General features: G+C 37.1%; 2 protein-coding genes across 2 annotated transcripts in view; both read right to left on the reverse strand.

The window, feature by feature from the left end:
* LOC134659005 (uncharacterized) overlaps nucleotides 1-19,609 on the reverse strand; it is a 237,202-nt gene that overhangs the window by 48,188 nt on the left and 169,405 nt on the right. The window lies entirely within an intron of this gene.
* Nucleotides 3,814-19,609, reverse strand: part of LOC134659174 (uncharacterized) — a 43,309-nt gene continuing 27,513 nt past the window's right edge. Inside the window, exons 8-12 of the mRNA XM_063514805.1 lie at nucleotides 13,685-13,783; nucleotides 12,524-12,672; nucleotides 8,135-8,240; nucleotides 4,983-5,090; nucleotides 3,814-4,031 (exon numbers count right to left, since the gene is read on the reverse strand). Of these exons, the coding sequence (XP_063370875.1) occupies nucleotides 3,966-4,031; nucleotides 4,983-5,090; nucleotides 8,135-8,240; nucleotides 12,524-12,672; nucleotides 13,685-13,783 (528 nt within the window). The 3' untranslated portion in view covers nucleotides 3,814-3,965. The remainder of the gene's footprint in view (nucleotides 4,032-4,982; nucleotides 5,091-8,134; nucleotides 8,241-12,523; nucleotides 12,673-13,684; nucleotides 13,784-19,609) is intronic.

The following is a 19,609-nucleotide window of genomic DNA, read 5'->3' on the forward strand; positions in this document are numbered from 1 at the left end:
AATGACATTTTGTGTTCATACTAAGAACTGTCATTTCAGTCTACCGAATTAAAAAATAGACTTTAAGCCTACACAATAAGTAAACATATAAAATCTGGGAGACCGAGCTTTGCTCGGAATACATATAAAAACTCAAAAATGCGCGTTTTCCCAGAGATAAAACCTAGCTAGATCGTTTTTTCACCCCCGAAAACCCCATATAGCAAATTTAATCGAAATCGACATATAAATAAATAAATATACAAGAATTGCTCGTTTAAAGGTATTAGATATATATATAAGTAAAAGTAAAAGCCACCACAATATTTAAGTAAAACAATTACGCTTTTTTCTGTTGTTATACTTTTTGGTAAGGACACATTTAATTATGGATACCCTACAACTTTTAATTAACAAAGATAAAACCTTTTTAACCGTTATGACAGCACTTTGAGTATGAAGAAAATAAAATGTCACACTTGAGTGAGATACGATTTTCAAAAGTAACCAGACTCCGAAAACATTCCATTTGGCACTTGTTATGGATAAAACAAAGAGCGTATCCATAAATCCTACGGGGCCCTCCGGATCCAATACAATAACGCGTTCCGGGTATTGATGGGGCTGCCTCGTTTCTGCAGCGCATCAGGGGTGTTCGCAGAAGCGCGCGTGGACTGCTTTTATGCGACTATGCGCAAACGATGCACATCCCTGGTGCGCCGGGTGCGGGCCAGCCCCAACCCTATCCTGTGTGTGATAGCGGACAGACTTGACTGCCCGTATATGAGACACTGCTGCGAAATGCATGTTTCCAGCAGTGTATATATAATGTAAATATTTTAATAGTTAATTAGGTACTAACATTAGGAACGTAAGTCTACTAACAAATCTGTATGAGTCCATAGTTGCTCGAAATAAATATTTTTCATTTCATTCATTTCATAAATGTAGTAAATAAATTAAAACCGTTTTTTAAAACAGTATAAAATAAATTAAAGTTAGTCTCACAAATACTGGTACGAAACAGTTGTTTATTAACTTACTGTATGCGTAGGCTTGAACCTGCTCACGTCTCCTGAATCACCCTGTATAGCAAGGTGCCGTTAGATTAGTGGTCATTTTTCCATACAAGTTTAGTGGAAATCTCAACCTTTGGATTACACGAATCTATAAAAAATATTAGGCGGAATAAGAATTTTGAGAACCACATATGCAGATATGTAGTTCATATTTTCAAGCACTATACCTTTTGCTTTGAGTTCTTAGAGTAAGTAAATAAAGAAGACTGACAAGCTCTATTTTAAATCGGTAATATCGATAGCTTAGTCATCATCTTCCTCGCGTTGTCCCGGCATTTTGCCACGGCTCATCGGATCCTGGGGTCCGCTTGACAACTAATCCCAGTAATTGGCGTGGGCACTAATTATTACGCAAGCGACTGCCATCTGACCTTCCAACCCAGAGGGTAAACTAGGCCCGTATTGGAATTAGTCCGGTTTCCTCGCGATGTTTTCCTTCACCGAAAAGCGACTGGTAAATATCAAATGATATTTCGTACATAAGTTCCGAAAAACTCATTCGTACGATCCGGGGTTCGAACCCGCGACCTCCGGATTGCAAGTCGCACGCTCTTACCGCTAGGCCACCAGCGCTTTTTTATATGCAATATAGATAGCTTAGTATATATATTAAACTAAAGTGTGCAGTGAATGGAGAATTAATTTTGAAACGCGTTTAATCACCATTCTGGATTCAAAGGTCGGTAGTCAACGTGCTACTGTAAAGTCCAGCTATCGCTTTACAAGAGCGAATAAAATCACCGTACACTGTCTTGTACTGACCGTACAATTTTAGTTGTATTTAAAGCTCCTAATACCTTGACACTGGCGAAATAATCCCACTGGACTAGGGTTTGCACGACGGATCCGAAATGTATGGGAAGATACGCGGATCCGGTGCACGACGGATCCGAAATGTATGGGAAGATACGCGGATCCGGATCCAGATCCGGATACTTTCATACATTCCGGATCCGGATTGCAAGCCATAATAGGGTAAGTATTATACTGCATTAATAGTACATTATTGTCGAGGCTCGGAAGTAGCCACTTGCAGGCTGAGGATTCGTTTTAAACGGACGACCTTGGGAGTTTAAAAACTTTTTAAATTTTTGAATGACCATAAACTACGCACTTCGCGACCTGTTTTTTAACCGGCAACGTCGACTTTGCCGTCCATTTTTGAGAAAAATAAATTATTTGACACCATGCATGAAATAAAGCACCAGATAATTATTAGAAAAACATAGATATAACATAGATATACATTTAATAAATCGGATAGAAATATAAAAAGTAAGTGAGTTGACCGTGACGTCACGATGTAATGTTTCATATAAATTCCATATTAGCAAATCGTTTTGACAGTTCTAAAAAAGAATCTGATTTGACTAGTAGGAAAATTTTAAAGGAATAAATAGACACGTGGCGCTGTATGGAGATTGTCAGTCTTCTGTCTACTTGTCTTTGATTCACTCAATTTCCGTTTTTTCGAGATCATTTAAAATCACTGGTTATATTTATACAATTAAAACCTTATATCATTTTAATGGGGTTTTATAATAGATTAAAACCTTATATCATTTTAATAGGGTTTTATAATTAACTCAATTTTAGCAGTCTTTTTAGTACTGAACATATTAAAGGACGCTGTACCATAGAGAAAAAAATACATAGAGTGCTCACTCCATACATCAGTTTTAGTACCAAAAAGACTATTAGCATCTAGCATCGAGTAGCGGAACTATCAGTACTGCTACTTGACAATAGATGTAGCAGTACTGATAGTTCCGCTACTCGATGCTAGATGTAGACACTGAAATTAATAGTCTGAACTGATGTATGGAGTGAGCACTCTTGTCTTTATTTCTCTATGGCTGTACTAAAATATATTCCCGTTTCAATTTAAAAAACAACTAAAAAAATCACAGATGCCAAATTCAAAAAATATAAATTTCATATTTCACTTAATTAATAACTTAAAAAAATAAATTTTAATCCATAATACTCGATTGAAATTCAGTTCGAATCAACGATTTTTAAAACTTAATTTTTATTATATATTTAAAACTGTAGTCAGATTCTAATGTTATTCTTATTTTAATAATATACAATAAAATTATCGAATATTTGCATTTTGTCAAAATAATTTCATAGATTACAACTATTTTGTTCGAATATAAGAACATAAAATCCATTCACATATATCTTGTTTTCATTTTCTCGCTCTAACATTCTTTCTAGCCATGATTAATTAATTGACAGCGACAATTCTTAACATTTCCAAATACCTGTCAAATATTCGATACTTTTACATTAAAGTACATAAAACCATATTCAGACATTTCATATTTTGTTTACTAAATACTGTTTTCGTAAACCATAAATACATAATTGAATTCCTATATTAGGAATTCTAAGGGCGTTTTTTTTAAAGTAGTCCTCTACACTTTTTTTTTATGTTATTTCTACTCAGAATCACGAGCTCTTTCTATCCTAATAGGAGAAAAAAAGTGTCCTAAGGTTTTTATTTCCATTCCGTCACCATTCATCATAGACTTTGTATGGCGGTCGCGGAATGGAAAGATCGAAAAATGTATGGAAATTTTGGGACACTTTTTTTCTCCTATTAGGATAGAAAGAGCTCGTGATTCTGAGTAGAAATAACATAAAAAATCCCAAATTTGAAAAAAAAAGTGTAGGGGACAACTTAAAAAAAAAACGCCCCTATTACACCTTTGATCTTATTAAAAAGGAAAATTAATTCTTAGGTGGTTTCCAACTGAGCTACCGAGGTACTAGCTCTAGTCGGCGAAATGATTCACATTTATTTTATTTTATGGGGAGTTTTGAAAAGATCCTTATAATATAGTTACGGAGAATGCCTGATTAATATTAGTTAGTTAGTTAGTTATATTTACTGTGAGTTTACCCGGGGGGAAGGTAGCTGAAGAGGCGGTATCTGTCCCTAATGTGTGGGCGGACGTCATCTTTCTGCAAAAAAAAACATATTAAGAAAGGAAACGTTAGATTTTTCATTGTCAGATTTAACGGCTAGACAAAGACATAGACTAGGAATCCTCTAGACGGAGTTTAGAGCAATTATTTCATGAAACCGATGCTGCCAAAAATACTGGGGTGCGGGGGACGAGGTGAGCGAGTCCCGTGCCGTGATTGGTCCGTTCAAAGACCGGACCAATCACGGCACGGGATTCTGACACTTTGACTCGAAGATGGAGTAAAACTACCGTATATAGTGGCAGAGGGGGTAGCGTTACTATGCTCAGTCTAGAGCAGCGGTCGGCAACCTTTTAGCAGCCAAGGGCCACATAGTAGTTAACGAAGTTGACGCGGGCCGCACTTTGTTAATATTTATGACTTGTTCAGACATTGTCGTTTGTCAATACTACATACAAAATAGCCAGGGAGGCTCGCGGGCCGCAAGTGACAGGTTCACGGGCCGCATGCGGCCCGCGGGTTGCCGACCGCTGGTCTAGAGGATGTCTTGTCTGTGATTCAGACCAGGGATGTTGCGAACATCCGCATCCGCATCCGCATCCGCAACCGCGGAACTTCCGCATTATTTTCAACATCCGCATCCGCATAAAATCGATGCGGAGCTTATGCGGATACGGATGTCGAACAAGTCGGTACAGGAACGTCTTAGCGGCGGCGTAAGTGCTAGGTAATTTCGTCATTACCTATAAAGAAATCGTCTAGATCCAGAAAAGTCGGCCAAGTTACTGTTTATTAAATATGACGCACCTATATTCTTGCTCAAATACTAAACGATTCGTTTTTTTTTAAATAAAAAAATACTAAAAATGTAATATTTGACGTTTTCTAAGTACCTAATCTTCCGCGGATGTGAGCCTTTAAATATCCGCATCCGCATCCGCGGATGTCAAAAAATCTGCATCCGCAACATCCCTGATTCAGACTCACCGTGGCGAGGTCCTCAAGGAAAGGCAGCAGTTTCAGTAGTTCGTTGTCGCTGCGGTCCACGAACCAGCTGTCTATGGGGATACCATTTTCCAGCTGGTAACCAAACGCCTGCAATAAAAAAAGTTGTAAGCTGACTTGTCAAACATGCGCGAAATATCAGATTTTTTTTTATTGGAAAAATTTGGCAAAAAATAATTTTTGGTACAAGCTTTTATCGCTGACTGCACTTTTCTTACGACAGACAACTAATACTCATCGAGACAATTCTAAAAACCCCTAACACAATTAGGTAGCGTTGTTTCATCACAGAGTTCCTATGGCCACCTCCTGTCTCCATCATCAGATCAGCTCGATGGTACCATAATATTGCATTGTCACCCGACTTACATGTGTATGCAAAATTTCAGCTCAATCGGAAACCGGGAAGTGGATCAAATTTAACTTGCAAGATTCCATTACATAGTTAGTTACATCATAGAGATCATCACTCCATACATCAGTTTTAGTACCAAAAAGACTATTAGCAGCTAGCATCGAGTAGCGGAACTATCAGTACTGCTACTTGACAATAGATGTAGCACCGACCGGAAAGTCTTATGCTGTTGAGATAAGACTTTCCGGTCGGTGCTACATCTATTGTCAAGTAGCAATACTGATAGTTCCGCTACTCGATGCTAGATGTAGACACTGAAATTAATAGTCTGAACTGATGTATGGAGTGAGCACTCTTGTCTTACTATATTTCTCTATGCTTTTGTCAAACATGCGTGAAAATATCAAATCGTGGACTAGGTATTTTTTTTCAGATCAGAATGTTTATGGCCTCAAAAGCAGTGAAAATTTGTCATACGACACACACCCCTTGAGACTGTCTATCCACTGTTTCTGTATATGACAGCTGCACATCCTTTCAGCAATGACTTTTAGAATGCTGTTGTGACTGACTATCCCTCAATCGCCTCTGCATCGACGCGTACTTTCTGCGCGTTATGTCGTGAAAACCATACGCCTTAATCTTTCAAACAACACAACAACAGCGATAATAGAGACAATGGCCTTTGTTTGAAAGATTAAGGTTCGAAGCGAAAAGTTCACCTGAGAAGAGCCATACTATACCTGGCGGCCTAGCCGATGTGACAACCGCTATCGCTTCGCCATCGAATCGCTTTGTCTTCCATATTAGTGTGACAGTGATATTTGCGTTTCGATCGCTACGTAGCGTAAGCGATTGGAACGTTGGCTACGCGGCCCGAGCAAGGACCGGAAAACCCCTCTTTACGCTTAATCCTATCAATTCGGTAACCCAATCGATTGGGTTACCTTATCATTCGGTAACCCCATCATACTGTTACCTGATTGTAATGGTAAGCTTATTGAAACGGTAATAACCCTAACCTTTAACCGAGTTAATCTCAAAACCCCATCGCGATAGGGTTTTTGTTAAGGGTTTTTAACAGGTTTTCATTCAGTTATGGTAACCTTTATTATCGGTTGCTTACTGGTTTGCTACATTTCAAGTAGTTTTAGTGATGTGCCGTCAAAACTAAAAAAAAAATTATTTTATATTTTGTTGATTTTATTGACTTTAATATTTAATTTATATAATTTATTTTATGTATTTTATTTATTTAATTTTATTTATTTATTTTATTATTTTAATTATTTATTTATTATATTAATTTTATTTATTTCATTTATTTTATTTATTTCAGTTACTTTATATACTTTATTTATTTTATTCACTTTATTTATTTTAATTATTTTATTTACTTTATTTATTTTATTATTTTATTTATAATATAATAAGATTTATAATAAGAACACACCACACAGGTAGGTATAAAGATAAACAAAGGAACGGCAAAAAAACTTGTTTGTGCTGGAGGCTTCATAGACCGCCCATGCCAACCTCGGTTATTCAATAATAAGTTGAATTTAAGTGTGGGTAAAGATTACAATCGTTTGAACTGGTCAAAAACCTTATAATGAGGTAACTGAATAAACTGGGTTTTTATTTCGGTTATCGGTAACAGAGGTTAACTCGATCTGATACGGTTACCGAATCAAAGTGTTACCTTATCAGACGGTTACCGTTATGGTAGGGGTTTTTATTAACCACTTCTAAAATAACCCTATGAAAACCCCCGGTTAAGGTAACCGGTTCCGGTCCCTGGGCCCGAGGCGCTGCATCTGCGGGGCAGTCCCATCAGTTTTCTAAAAGCATTGTTGTCAATACTTATGCCGGCGAAGACAACAACGATGCATACTCTTAAGAGCCAACAGGAGTGGTCATTTCTCCATACAAACATACTCGACTGTTTCCTCCGTAGGTTTTGAAGCTAGAGCAATGATTTTTTCAACACAGATTAATATTGTCAATATCTGTGTCGGACCGTTTTGCTTTTTTTGATATTTTTGTTCTTTAAGGCGCTAGAGCCCTTCAAAAATGGCCAAAATGGCCTAATTGACTATGCCACAATGAGAGGCGTGGTATTCAAAACTGATACCAATTAGCCAAAAAAGCAAAACGGTCCGACACAGATAATTTCATAATCATTTAGATTTCCAAATTTGGTTACGATTGGTTAAGTTTTGGAGGAGGAAACAGTCGAGTACGAAACCTCGATTTTTGAGATTTCAGGATTTTTCGCCTTGTCCTTATCTAGTTTTAGGAGCCGCTTCCGTTAGCGAGACGGGTGTATTTACCTAAAATATTTAAATCTCAGCTCCTGTTTCGTCTTAATGTTGAACTTGGCTCTCATGTCACATTTAATGATGGGATACATGTTAACTACAGGGTGCTTCCTGTAACAGGAGCAATAAATTGAACTGTAGGCTGTACTCCTCAAACTGACCAACATTTGTTCAGCAACTTTTGAAAATAACTCATGTTTTGATTTTTATTACACTTTAAAGTTTATTCTAAGACGCAATGTATTGCAAATTTTGTTATGTTTAAAGCGTGACAAGCAACGTCAAACACACTGATGTCAACGTACATTGAAGGCAATATTTATTTTGTATGAAAAAGAGGAAGTGTAAAGGATTCATAATTTTTAAAAGTTGCTTAACAAATGTTGGTTGGTTTGAGGAGTACAGCCTACAGTTCAATTTATTGCTCCTGTTACAGGAAGCACCCTGTATATACATACCTGTGGACTATTGTCCACTATAACAGTTTTGCACAGATCACGGCCCAGGATCGAGAGGTCCTTCACGTAATTCCCGTTCACCAGGAGGCAGTGCTCGCGGAATAACCTGGGGACAATTAATCATCAGAATATTGATATTTTAAGCGACTTAACAATATTGTATGGAATTTTTAATTTTCCGAAATAAAGATTTTTTTTAACACATTCAGTGCCGAAAACCCGACTATGGGGCTGTTCATAAATTACGTCATCTATTTTTGACGATTTTTGACCCCAAAATCATCCAAACATCATGCTTCGAATGACCCCGTTTCCTCCTATAACAATATTGTATGGAATTTTTAATTTTCCGAAATAAAGATATTTTTTTTAACACATTCAGTGGCGAAAACCCGACTATGGGGCTGTTCATAAATTACGTCATCTATTTTTGACGATTTTTGACCCCAAAATCATCCAAACATCATGCTTCGAATGACCCCGTTTCCTCCTACGTCATGCTACCATCATCCGATGTCCAGTTGAAATGACCCCCCCCAATTTGAAATGACGTAATTTATGAATAGCCCCTCTCGGGTATTTTATGATTTCGTTCCCAGGCCGGACGACCCGACAGTCGGGATCGTGGTACTACAGCTTTATATGACGAAATTTTTGTGGCCTGGCGCGGATGTCTTGTTTGGCTGGGTGGCAATGAATGTGTTACAGATGTCCATTCAACTGTTTTCAGTATGAAAGTTCACAGGCGACTGAGTCGAAAATGTCACAAAACATATTATTTACACTGACAAAACGTTTCATAATCGGTAGGTCAACTTTTGTGCAAAGGCCCGCAATATGCCATGTACTCTGTTTCAGCGCTTGACAGCGCGACTATAGGTATAGGGAGTATTACTGCAATGTTTTGCCGCCGGAGTGCAGCACTATAGTGACTTAAGTATACCATAGAGTAACTTATACATACTGTACCTTAAACTGTTTACCAAATATGTTACCCATCCACAGTTAACCAAATATGACATTGATACATCATGGCGGGTTGTTTACAAAGGGCCTACCGGGAAACGCGAAATCGACACTCAGCTATCTGCCTCTTTATCGCTCGAATATGCAAGAGTGATAGAGTGGTTAGATAACAACATTTCGACTCTCGTTTGTGGTAGACCCTTAGATTGTAACATATTGTGGGAGTGGCGCCCCCTACGCAGACTTTCGCGTAATATTGAGAATCCTGAAAATTACTCAAGGTGGTTGGTGTGCATTTTTGTGACATGTACTCTGCCTCAGCTATCGATAGCCATGAAAATGTCCACACATAAGATCTAACATGTATTAGATCCAGCGTCGCTCCGGATCCAGCAGGTTCAGCAGCCGATCGGCGTACACGCGCTTCTTGGTGAAAGAAACACATAAAACCCAGTGCATTATGTAAAAGCCTGCATTACGCCATATACTCTGCCTCAGCGTTCGAAAGCGCCACCGTGTGTTCTGAAATCTTGAAATAACTACACTAACGTCTATAGATACCATGTCATGCTAAGAATGACTAGAATAATAAAGAATAAGAATAAAGAATAAAGATCAATTTATTTCAGCAAATAGGTTACAGATATACCAGGGGTCTCCGCACTAGGCAATGCCTGTATCGCGGGGAACCAAATTACAATTAAATATCGGAGCTGTTACATTTAGTCTAACATTTAGTAAGAAACTACTTACGACTAGTAATCTTAACTACAAAACTAAAGCTAACCCTAGACACAATATTGAAACTAGATCCTGTCAAATATGTCTTCTGTCTCGGCATAATTTTGCGAGTGCAGCAGTATGAAAAGTAGTTTTTTCGCTTCCATTTGAGTACAATCCCTGAGGTTACATAGTTTGTTTATTGCATTGTATGTAGACGCTCTGATGCAATCACCAAAACGTTTGCCAAATGCTGAATTTACTCTTGGAATGGGTAAATTGAAAACGCGTTTTTGTGTTAACTTATTATAGTCCTTTAATAATTTAGACGATTTATGTGTTTGCAAGCAAATTTTGTGAATAAAAAGTTGACGAACGGACAGAACTTTAGCTTGAGCAAAGAGATCAGCAGTTGGAAAACGGAAAGGTTTTTTGAACATTACTTTCAGCACCGAACGTTGCGCTCTTTCAATTTCTAGCATGGTAGTCTTTGCTGCACTGCCCCACACCCCAATGCAATAACAGATTACAGATTGGCACAGTGCGACATAGACCAGTTTTAGTAAAGATTCATCTGCAGCAAGACGGAGTTTCTTAAATATATAAATAGACTTTCTGATTCTACCAGAGAGTTTGTGAATGTGATGTTTAAAATTTAAGTTTTCATCTACAAAAACGCCAAGGTATTTTATAATGTCAGCGCGCTGGATTCTATCACAATTACAGTTACAGAGATTATCTGGGAAATCAGTACACGAGTGGATTTTTATGGTGGGATCGAAAGATGGTTTTGTCAAAGCAGTTTTATGAAAACATAAGAATTTCGTTTTATCACTGTTAATGGTCAGAAGATTGTCGCGAAAATGATCGAATGAATGAATGAATGAATGATGGTTGATGATGATAATGATCTATCTAACCTGTATTTGATCCAGCGTCACTCTGTATACAACAAATTGAGCAGGTGGTCAACTTGTACTCGCTTCGGGCCATGTACTCTGCCTCAGTGCTCTAAAGCGTCACTTTTTTTAAATGCTAAGAATGACTACAATAATGATCTCATCATCATAATTTAAGACCATGGCTCTTGTCGGTGGAATATGCGCCAGTTTTCACGATGCTCGGCCAGGTTCTTTAGGTCCCTGTAAGACACGACATTTGCCTTTGCTTTTCGTTGTTGTGTATAGTTTGCTCGTGGTCTTCCTCTTCTAATAATGATCTATCTAACCTGTATTTGATCCAGCGTCGCTCGGGATCCAGCAAGTTGAGCAGCCGGTCGGCGTACACGCGCTTGCTGGCCGTGAACAGGATCACCTCGTATGTGCTATCTCTGTCACTCGTAACTAACGTCTACATGAATGTCTATAGATACCTGCATTTGATCCAGCGTGGCGTACACGTGCTTATTAGTGAAAAAAAAACCACATAAAAACCAGCGCATTATGTAAAAGCCTGCTTTACGCCATATACTCTGCCTCAGCGTTCGAAAGCGCCACCGTGTGTTCTGAAATCTTGAAATAACTACACTAGCGTCTATAGATACCATGTCATGCTAAGAATGACTAGAATAATGATCTATCTAACCTGTATTTGATCCAGCGTCACTCTGTATACAACAAATTGAGCAGGTGGTCAACTTGTACTCGCTTCGGGCCGTATACTCTGCCTCAGTGCTCTATAGAGCCACTTTTTTTTTAATGCTAAGAATGACTAGACTAGAATAATGATCTATCTAACCTGTATTTGATCCAGCGTCGCTCGGGATCCAGCAAGTTGAGCAGCCGGACGGCGTACACGCGCTTGCTGGCCGTGAACAGGATCACCTCGTATGTGCTATCTCTGTCACTCGTAACTAACGTCTACATGAATGTCTATAGATACCTTATTTGATCCAGCGTCGGCGTACACGCCCTTATTAGTGAAAAAAAAACACATAAAAACCAGCGCATTATGTAAAAACCTGCTTTACGCCATATACTCTGCCTCAGCGTTCGAAAGCGCCACCGTGTGTTCTGAAATCTTGAAATAACTACACTAGCGTCTATAGATACCATGTCATGCTAAGAATGACTAGAATAATGATCTATCTAACCTGTATTTGATCCAGCGTCACTCTGTATACAACAAATTGAGCAGGTGGTCAACTTGTACTCGCTTCGGGCCATGTACTCTGCCTCAGTGCTCTATAGAGCCACTTTTTTTTTAATGCTAAGAATGACTAGACTAGAATAATGATCTATCTAACCTGTATTTGATCCAGCGTCACTCTGTATACAACAAATTGAGCAGGCGTTCAACTTGTACTCGCTTCGGGCCGTGTACTCTGCCTCAGTGCTCTAAAGCGCCACTTTTTTTTTAATGCTAAGAATGACTAGACTAGAATAATGATCTATCTAACCTGTATTTGATCCAGCGTCACTCTGTATACAACAAATTGAGCAGGCGTTCAACTTGTACTCGCTTCGGGCCATGTACTCTGCCTCAGTGCTCTAAAGCGCCACTTTTTTTTGAATGCTAAGAATGACTAGACTAGAATAATTATCTATCTAACCTGTATTTGATCCAGCGTCACTCTGTATACAACAAATTGAGCAGGTGGTCAACTTATAATCGCTTCGGGCCATGTACTCTGCCTCAGTGCTCTAAAGCGCCACTTTTTTTTAATGCTAAGAATGACTAGACTAGAATAATTATCTATCTAACCTGTATTTGATCCAGCGTCGCTCGGGATCCAGCAAGTTGAGCAGCCGGTCGGCGTACACGCGCTTGCTGGCCGTGAACAGGATCACTTCGTATGTGCGCGACACGCGAGCCAGGAACTCGGCGAAGTGTGGCCGGGTGCGGACGAACACCTGTACGGAATATGACAGGCAATGAGTCGGCCATTATTTTAATAACAAAACTTCCGTGAGACAAAGACATATTAAATATATTAGAAACGGGTCACTCACGTATTTTAAATCGAAAAACGCTCGACATGTGAGTGACCCGTTTCTAATATATTTAATATCAGCCATTATTTTTTCTAAGGTCGGAAACAGTGCTGACCATAGAGAAATATAAGTAAAGAAAGAGTGTTAACGACATATATCAGTTTTCTGCGATACAAAAAGCGAGTTATTTCGTAGTCGACACCTAGCGTCAAGTAGCCGGAGTAACCGGAATTATATTTTCAACTCCTTCTTATAATATTAGTTGTAAATTGTTTTAGTAGTACTTATATTTTTCGTCAGTAGCGACACTTGTGACATCTGGTGTCAAGTAGCGGTACTGATAGTTCCACTACTTGACGTTAGATGTCGACTACGAAATCACTTGCGTTTTGGTAAGAAAACTGATGTATGGAGCTTTTTATTTACTTATATTTCTCTATAGTGCCATAGAGAAAAAAATACATAGAGTGTTCACTCCATACATTAGTTTTAGTACCAAAAAGACTATTAGCATCTAGCATCGAGTAGCGGAACTATCAGTACTGCTAAAGTCTATTTTTTTATTCGGTAGACTGAAATGACAGTTAATAGTATGAACATGAAATGTCATTTCATACTATTAACTGTCATTTCAGTCTACCGAATAAAAAAATAGACTTTACTTGACAATAGATGTAGCACCGACCGGAAAGTCTTATGCTGTTGAGATAAGACTTTCCGGTCGGTGCTACATCTGTTGTCAAGTAGCAGTACTGATAGTTCCGCTACTCGATGCTAGATGTAGACACTGAAATTAATAGTCTGAACTGATGTATGGAGTGAGCACTCTTGTCTTACTATATTTCTCCATGATAGTGCTGAGTGCTGACCGATGGTCGGCGCAACAACAATACGCGCGGACTGAATGAAATGTGTATAATAATGTGCTAACCGTGTATCGGCAGTCCTGGAACAGCACCGGGAAGTGGAAGCTCGCATCCGGAAGCTCCTGAAGAGAGCAGTGCACCAACGTCTCGTCCAAGTCCAACACCTGAGACAGAGGTATACATTTATAAACTAATAATTTTCCTATGAGCAAATAAACCTAACCTGTAACATAGAGAAATAAAGACAAGAGTGCTCACTCCATACATCAGTTCAGACTATTAATTTCAGTGTCTACATCTAGCATCGAGTAGCGGAACTATCAGTACTGCTACTTGACAATAGATGTAGCACCGACCGGAAAGTCTTATCTCAACAGCATAAGACTTTCCGGTCGGTGCTACATCTATTGTCAAGTAGCAGTACTGATAGTTCCGCTACTCGATGCTAGATGCTAATAGTCTTTTTGTTACTAAAACTGATGTATGTAAAGTAAAGTAAAGTAAAGTAAAGTAAATTCTTTATTTGCATTAAATGTGGTTAACAGTAGGTCTTATTGTAATTATAAGTGTCACACATTTAGCAGTATATAGCATGCAAAAATATGTACAAATACATCTTAATTAAATCTATTCAATCTTCATGCAATCTTTTAATCAGTCAACAACTGTGATAATAAAATAATAATAATAAAATGAAAATGTCATTAGCTAGTGTGGAAGTCAAAATATTCATTAATATTGTAAAAATTATTATTTAGTAGCCAGTTATACAATGTCCGTTTGAATCTTTTTATGTCAGAAATTTCCTTAATATCTAATGGTAAATGATTAAAAACTTTAATTGACATTATGTGACAGTTATTCTTAAATAATGCACTTTTACATATTGGTCCTATTAATTTTGTAGGATCTCTGGAGCGTAACCTTGGATTTGCAACGAGTTTTGTAAATAAGTTAGGGTTAGATTTAACAAAAATGCCTATTTCTAAAACATACATACTAGTTAAGGTCAGCAATTTAAGTTTTTTAAATAGAGGTCTACAAGATTGTAAAGGTGCTTTCCCACAAATAGCTCTGATACATTTTTTCTGGCTAATAAACAACCTTTTTATGTCAGTTGAGTTTCCCCAAATAATTAGTCCGAATTTAAGCAATGAAGCAACATAGCCGTGATAGGCAATAATAGCGGTTTTTTCGTCAGATAAGCGTTGTAATCGCCTCAGGGCATATGAAAATTTTTCTAATCTGATACACAAGTTATCGATATGTGATTTCCAGCTACAATATCGATCTAAAAGTAATCCAAGAAACCGTGTTTCAGTATCTTCTTCTAACGTATGTCCTTTACAAATAATGTCTAAATTTGATGTATTCGCTCTAGTGTTACAGAACTGTATATATTTAGTTTTACTTATATTAATCGTCAAGTTATTTAATTCTAGCCAATTACATACAGAGTTAATAGTCATATTAATACTTGTCATATACATATTTTTATCGAGATTATCACCTGGTATCAGTATAGAAATGTCATCAGCGAATAAAACTGTCTTATAACTACTAATTTTTGGTAAGTCATTAATATACAGAATAAATAAAAGCGGACCTAAAACACTGCCTTGAGGTACTCCTGTGCAGTTTCCTTTTTCTATAGAACGATATGTGATTACATCATTTTTGTCATCTAACCTATTTATTTCTACGCACTGCTTTCTATCATGAAGATAACTTTGAAGCCATGCTAACGATACTCCTCTAAAACCGTACCTTTCGCATTTTGCTAGTAATATGTCATGACTAACATAATCGAACGCTTTACTCATATCAAAGAATACTCCTGTAACGGGAGTTCTTTGGTCAATCCTTTGAGTAATGGATTCAATAAGTGAGTAACAGGCATGTGTGATTGACTTTCCCTTTTGGAACCCATTTTGTTCGTTAGCAATCATTTTATGTTTTTCTAAAAATTGTGACATTCTATGGTGCATAGCTTTTTCATAAACTTTTGCAAACACAGATATGAGCGTAATAGGACGGTAGTTACCCACGGCTTCTTTATCATCTTTCTTAAAGAGTGGTTTTACTACAGAGGTTTTAAGCCTTGAGGGAAACCTCCCCTGGCTGAAAGACTCGTTTACTAAATGAGTTAGAATTGGTGCTATAACTCTTGAACACGATTTAACTATATGAGTCGAAACGCCATCAAAGCCTACCGCTTTTGTATTATTTAAAGACTCTATGTGTTTTATAATTTCGCTAATAGTACAAGGTGAGGCAAACATACTATGATTAACAAAGTCAACATCCTTGAGTATTAACTTCCAGTCACAATTCTTTTTCGGTTTGTTAATGAAATGATCATTGAAAATGTTGGCTATTTCAGAAGGATCGCGAACGTGTTGGCCATTAAAAGTTATTGATTCAATGCCTTCAAAAGAATTTGTAACATCAGTTTTGTCCTTAATAACGGTCCATGTAGCTCGACTTTTGTTCTTTGAGTTTAATATAAATTTATGGTTTATGTTCCTCTGTGACTTGCTAATACATGACTTTAGTAGAGAGCTGTATTTCTTGTAAGTGTTTTTTTGTGCCCGAGTTCTGTTTTTGTAATACAGAAACCTTAGGTATCTCTTATTTTGACATGATTTTTTTATGCCCTTGGTAATCCATTTGGGTCTGCTAGTGTTTGATGTCACTTTTATTCTTTGCTCTGGGAAACAAAGATTATATATGAGACAGAATTTGTCATGAAACATACTAAAAGCTACATCACTATTAGGTTCACTAAAACATTCATGCCATGTAAGAGAAGATATATGTTTTAAAAATTTGCACACATTTTCCTGGCTGTATGATTTCCTCTTGATGTACCAGTATTGCGCTTGCGGCTTTATTTCATCTATAATTTCAAATTGTAATGTTTGGCAGGTTTCATGATCAGACAGGTACAGGTTGTGAACATTTCCTAGTGCATTTTTTATGTTGCTGATGATATGATCTATGCAAGATGTTCCTCGTGTAGGATCTTTAATGTGAAGAATGCAGTTATAGTTCAACATTAAGTTTTTTAACTGTTTTACTGTTGAATCTGATTTAATAGTATTTATATTAAAATCACCTGCAATAATTACTTTTTTGCTATGGTTAGCTGTCAATTTGGATAAAAGTACATCTAATTTGTCTAAAAATTTACTAGCGTTTTTGACTTCAGGGATCCTGTATATACATAAAACTATACACTTTAGTTTAGGAATCTCTATTCCGCAACACTCAAATATTTTCTCCTCGGAGAGCATCTTGCTTATCGGCAATGGTTTATATTGAATATTTTGCCTGACCAATATGCAAGACCCTCCTCTTTTAATGTTTTTCCGAGAGAAGTGCGCTGCTAAGTTAAAGCCTTTGATTTTAATGTTACTTTCACTGCCCTGTTTGACAAAGGTCTCTGTAAAACATAAAACATTGATATATCTATTTGTCTCGGTCAGTTCATCAATACACACTTCTATGTCATCTAATTTGCTAAGCAGACCTTGTATATTTTGATGCAATAGAGTAAATATGTTGGGTTTTGGTGTGGCAAGATTAGATTTAAAGCTAATTTCTGGTTGAAGCGGATTCGGCTGCTGTATTGCTATATGGTGTATAGTTGGTAACAATTTATTCACGAAAAAACTCTTTTTCTGCCGCTGACACATTTGTTTTTTCGGTAAAACTTTTATTTTCAGTTTTTTTATTTCTGTTCATTAAATAGTGATAAATGTTATAGTGCAAATTTTCAATTATATTTTTCATGCCTAAATTATTTAATCTACCAGACCAAAATGAAAACATATCAAAAGTCACATTAGAGTTTGAGTCATACACAAAAAAACATTCATTGTGATTACTCAAATCCCTTAACAATAAATAGTTAAATTTTTCCACTCTGGCGTTAAATAATGGTCTACCACATACATATGTCGGACACGCTATGATTACATTTGTAAATAGGATACTTTTTACAGAAGATCTTATATATTGCACCAGCTGGTTGAGATTAGTTGAGTAATTGAAGTCTTCCTCTCCTATGAAAATTACGCAATAGTCATTTAAAGTCATGCCTTTTAGTTTTTGTTGTAAGTCCTAATAGTTTATGCCAACGCCAGGTATTATATGATGGCAGAAGGAAACATTTTGAAAAAAGTCATTATTGGTTATTATTTTTGAGATGTTGTTTTTATTGTTGCTGCTCAAAAATAATAATTTGTTTTGTTCCGATAAATCCAGCGATGGGATCTGGGTAGTTTTTTCAAAGTCATTACTCTTCTGTTCTTCAGGCAAGTGACTGTGCTCGTCTACTGATTGATTCTCTGGTGTCTGCAAATTTGACTTTGGATCTTCTGACTGGCAATCTTCTGAGTGGCAATCCAGGCCGGCCGGTTTCGATGGTTGTTTTTTGCTTTTTGATTTAGGCGTTCTTACGGGTGACGTAGGTGCTGCTCCCTTTAATAAGTTCCGGTACAAGATACATTTTTTATGTGCTTCAGTTAACTCATCTTGTAGCCTATATTTTTCACTTAACAGTTCCTGGACTTCGGCGTCTGCTCCCGATAATTGTTCCTTGAGGGCCTCTACTTGTTTTTTTAGGTCTTCCACAATATAATTTTGAACTTGTGAGTGAAGGTTTGGTAAGCTGACGTTTCTTGATAAATTGGACTCTTCGTGAGAATGAGAGAGAATACTATCATTATCGCGGGAATTTGAGTCATCTAATCTTTCATCTAAACTTTCGTCAGCGGATAAGGAGTCAAAGGAATTTTGCACAGGCACGTTATACTTCCGCTTCGTTGTAATATTTCGAGTGCTTAGTTGGGAGAAATCTTCTAAATTTTCTGTATTTTCTGGCAGTGTTGATAGTGTTGATACTCCTACCTCGGCCGTACCTTTTTCGTTTATACATTTCACACTGTTGCTCTCAGTGCTGCTTAGCGTAGATGTTACATTTGTCGTTATAGTACTCTTTTCCACAGGAATTTTGTCATTGCTATTTGGTGTGGAAGTTGAGGCAGCTGAAATTATTTTTTGTTCGTTCGGCGTGCAATGTTTTTTTTGTTGAGGCTTTACCCGTTTACATTTTGTGCAAGTCCAGTTCAACTTGTCAGTTTTGTTCATTAGATTGTAACGTTTTTCAGTGTTGGTACATGTTAGGTCATAAGTGTCTTTACACTTAAAACATTTTAGGTAATGTTTGTCTTGTATAGTTTTGTCGCATTTTTTACAACAGGGTTTTGGCGCCATTTTATGCGTCAATAGATTTATAAATTAGTCAAATAAATATTGTAATATAAATTAAGAATAGAAAAAAGAAGTCAAAAAATGCAAAAAGTAGTACTCGGACTGGAATCGATCTCGGTGCATCGGTTTCACAGCCACTCTGTCTCTCAATTCTTCCACAGTAGTGATACTTTAATCGTCGAAATTAACTATCTGTATGATTTCATATCGTGTGCTCCTGACTTAGTGATTCGGCAAATCGTCAACAGATGTCACTATTATCAACGTTGCCACGACGACGAGACGAGTCATGCGAGATACGATTGCAAACGGAGGGGTCAAAGTTCAATGATTTGAATGTTAAAACGGTCACTGTTTATCTTTGTATTTTGTTATTTGTATTCACGTCACAGTTTTTATTGTTATTTTATAATGTTTGATAGTTTTTAAAGGTTCTGTTTTTTCTCTTTAACACTTATTCGTTGAAATTATCAGTAAAATTACACACTAATGAGTCATAACCATGGTCATAACTAATTGATAATTTTAAAACACTTAGTAGTCATACTGCACAAAGATAACACTTCCACAGTTACTAATCACACTTTTCTTCAAGTGAAGTCTGTTTTTTCTTGATTTCGTCCATAAAAACTATTTTAACACATAAATAACTACAGAGCCTTTGTTTACATGATGGCAGCGCCATCTAGCGCATGGAGTGAGCACTCTATGTA

The sequence above is a fragment of the Cydia amplana genome, chromosome 24 (genome assembly GCF_948474715.1).
Source record: "Cydia amplana chromosome 24, ilCydAmpl1.1, whole genome shotgun sequence".
Lineage (NCBI taxonomy): Eukaryota > Metazoa > Arthropoda > Insecta > Lepidoptera > Tortricidae > Cydia > Cydia amplana.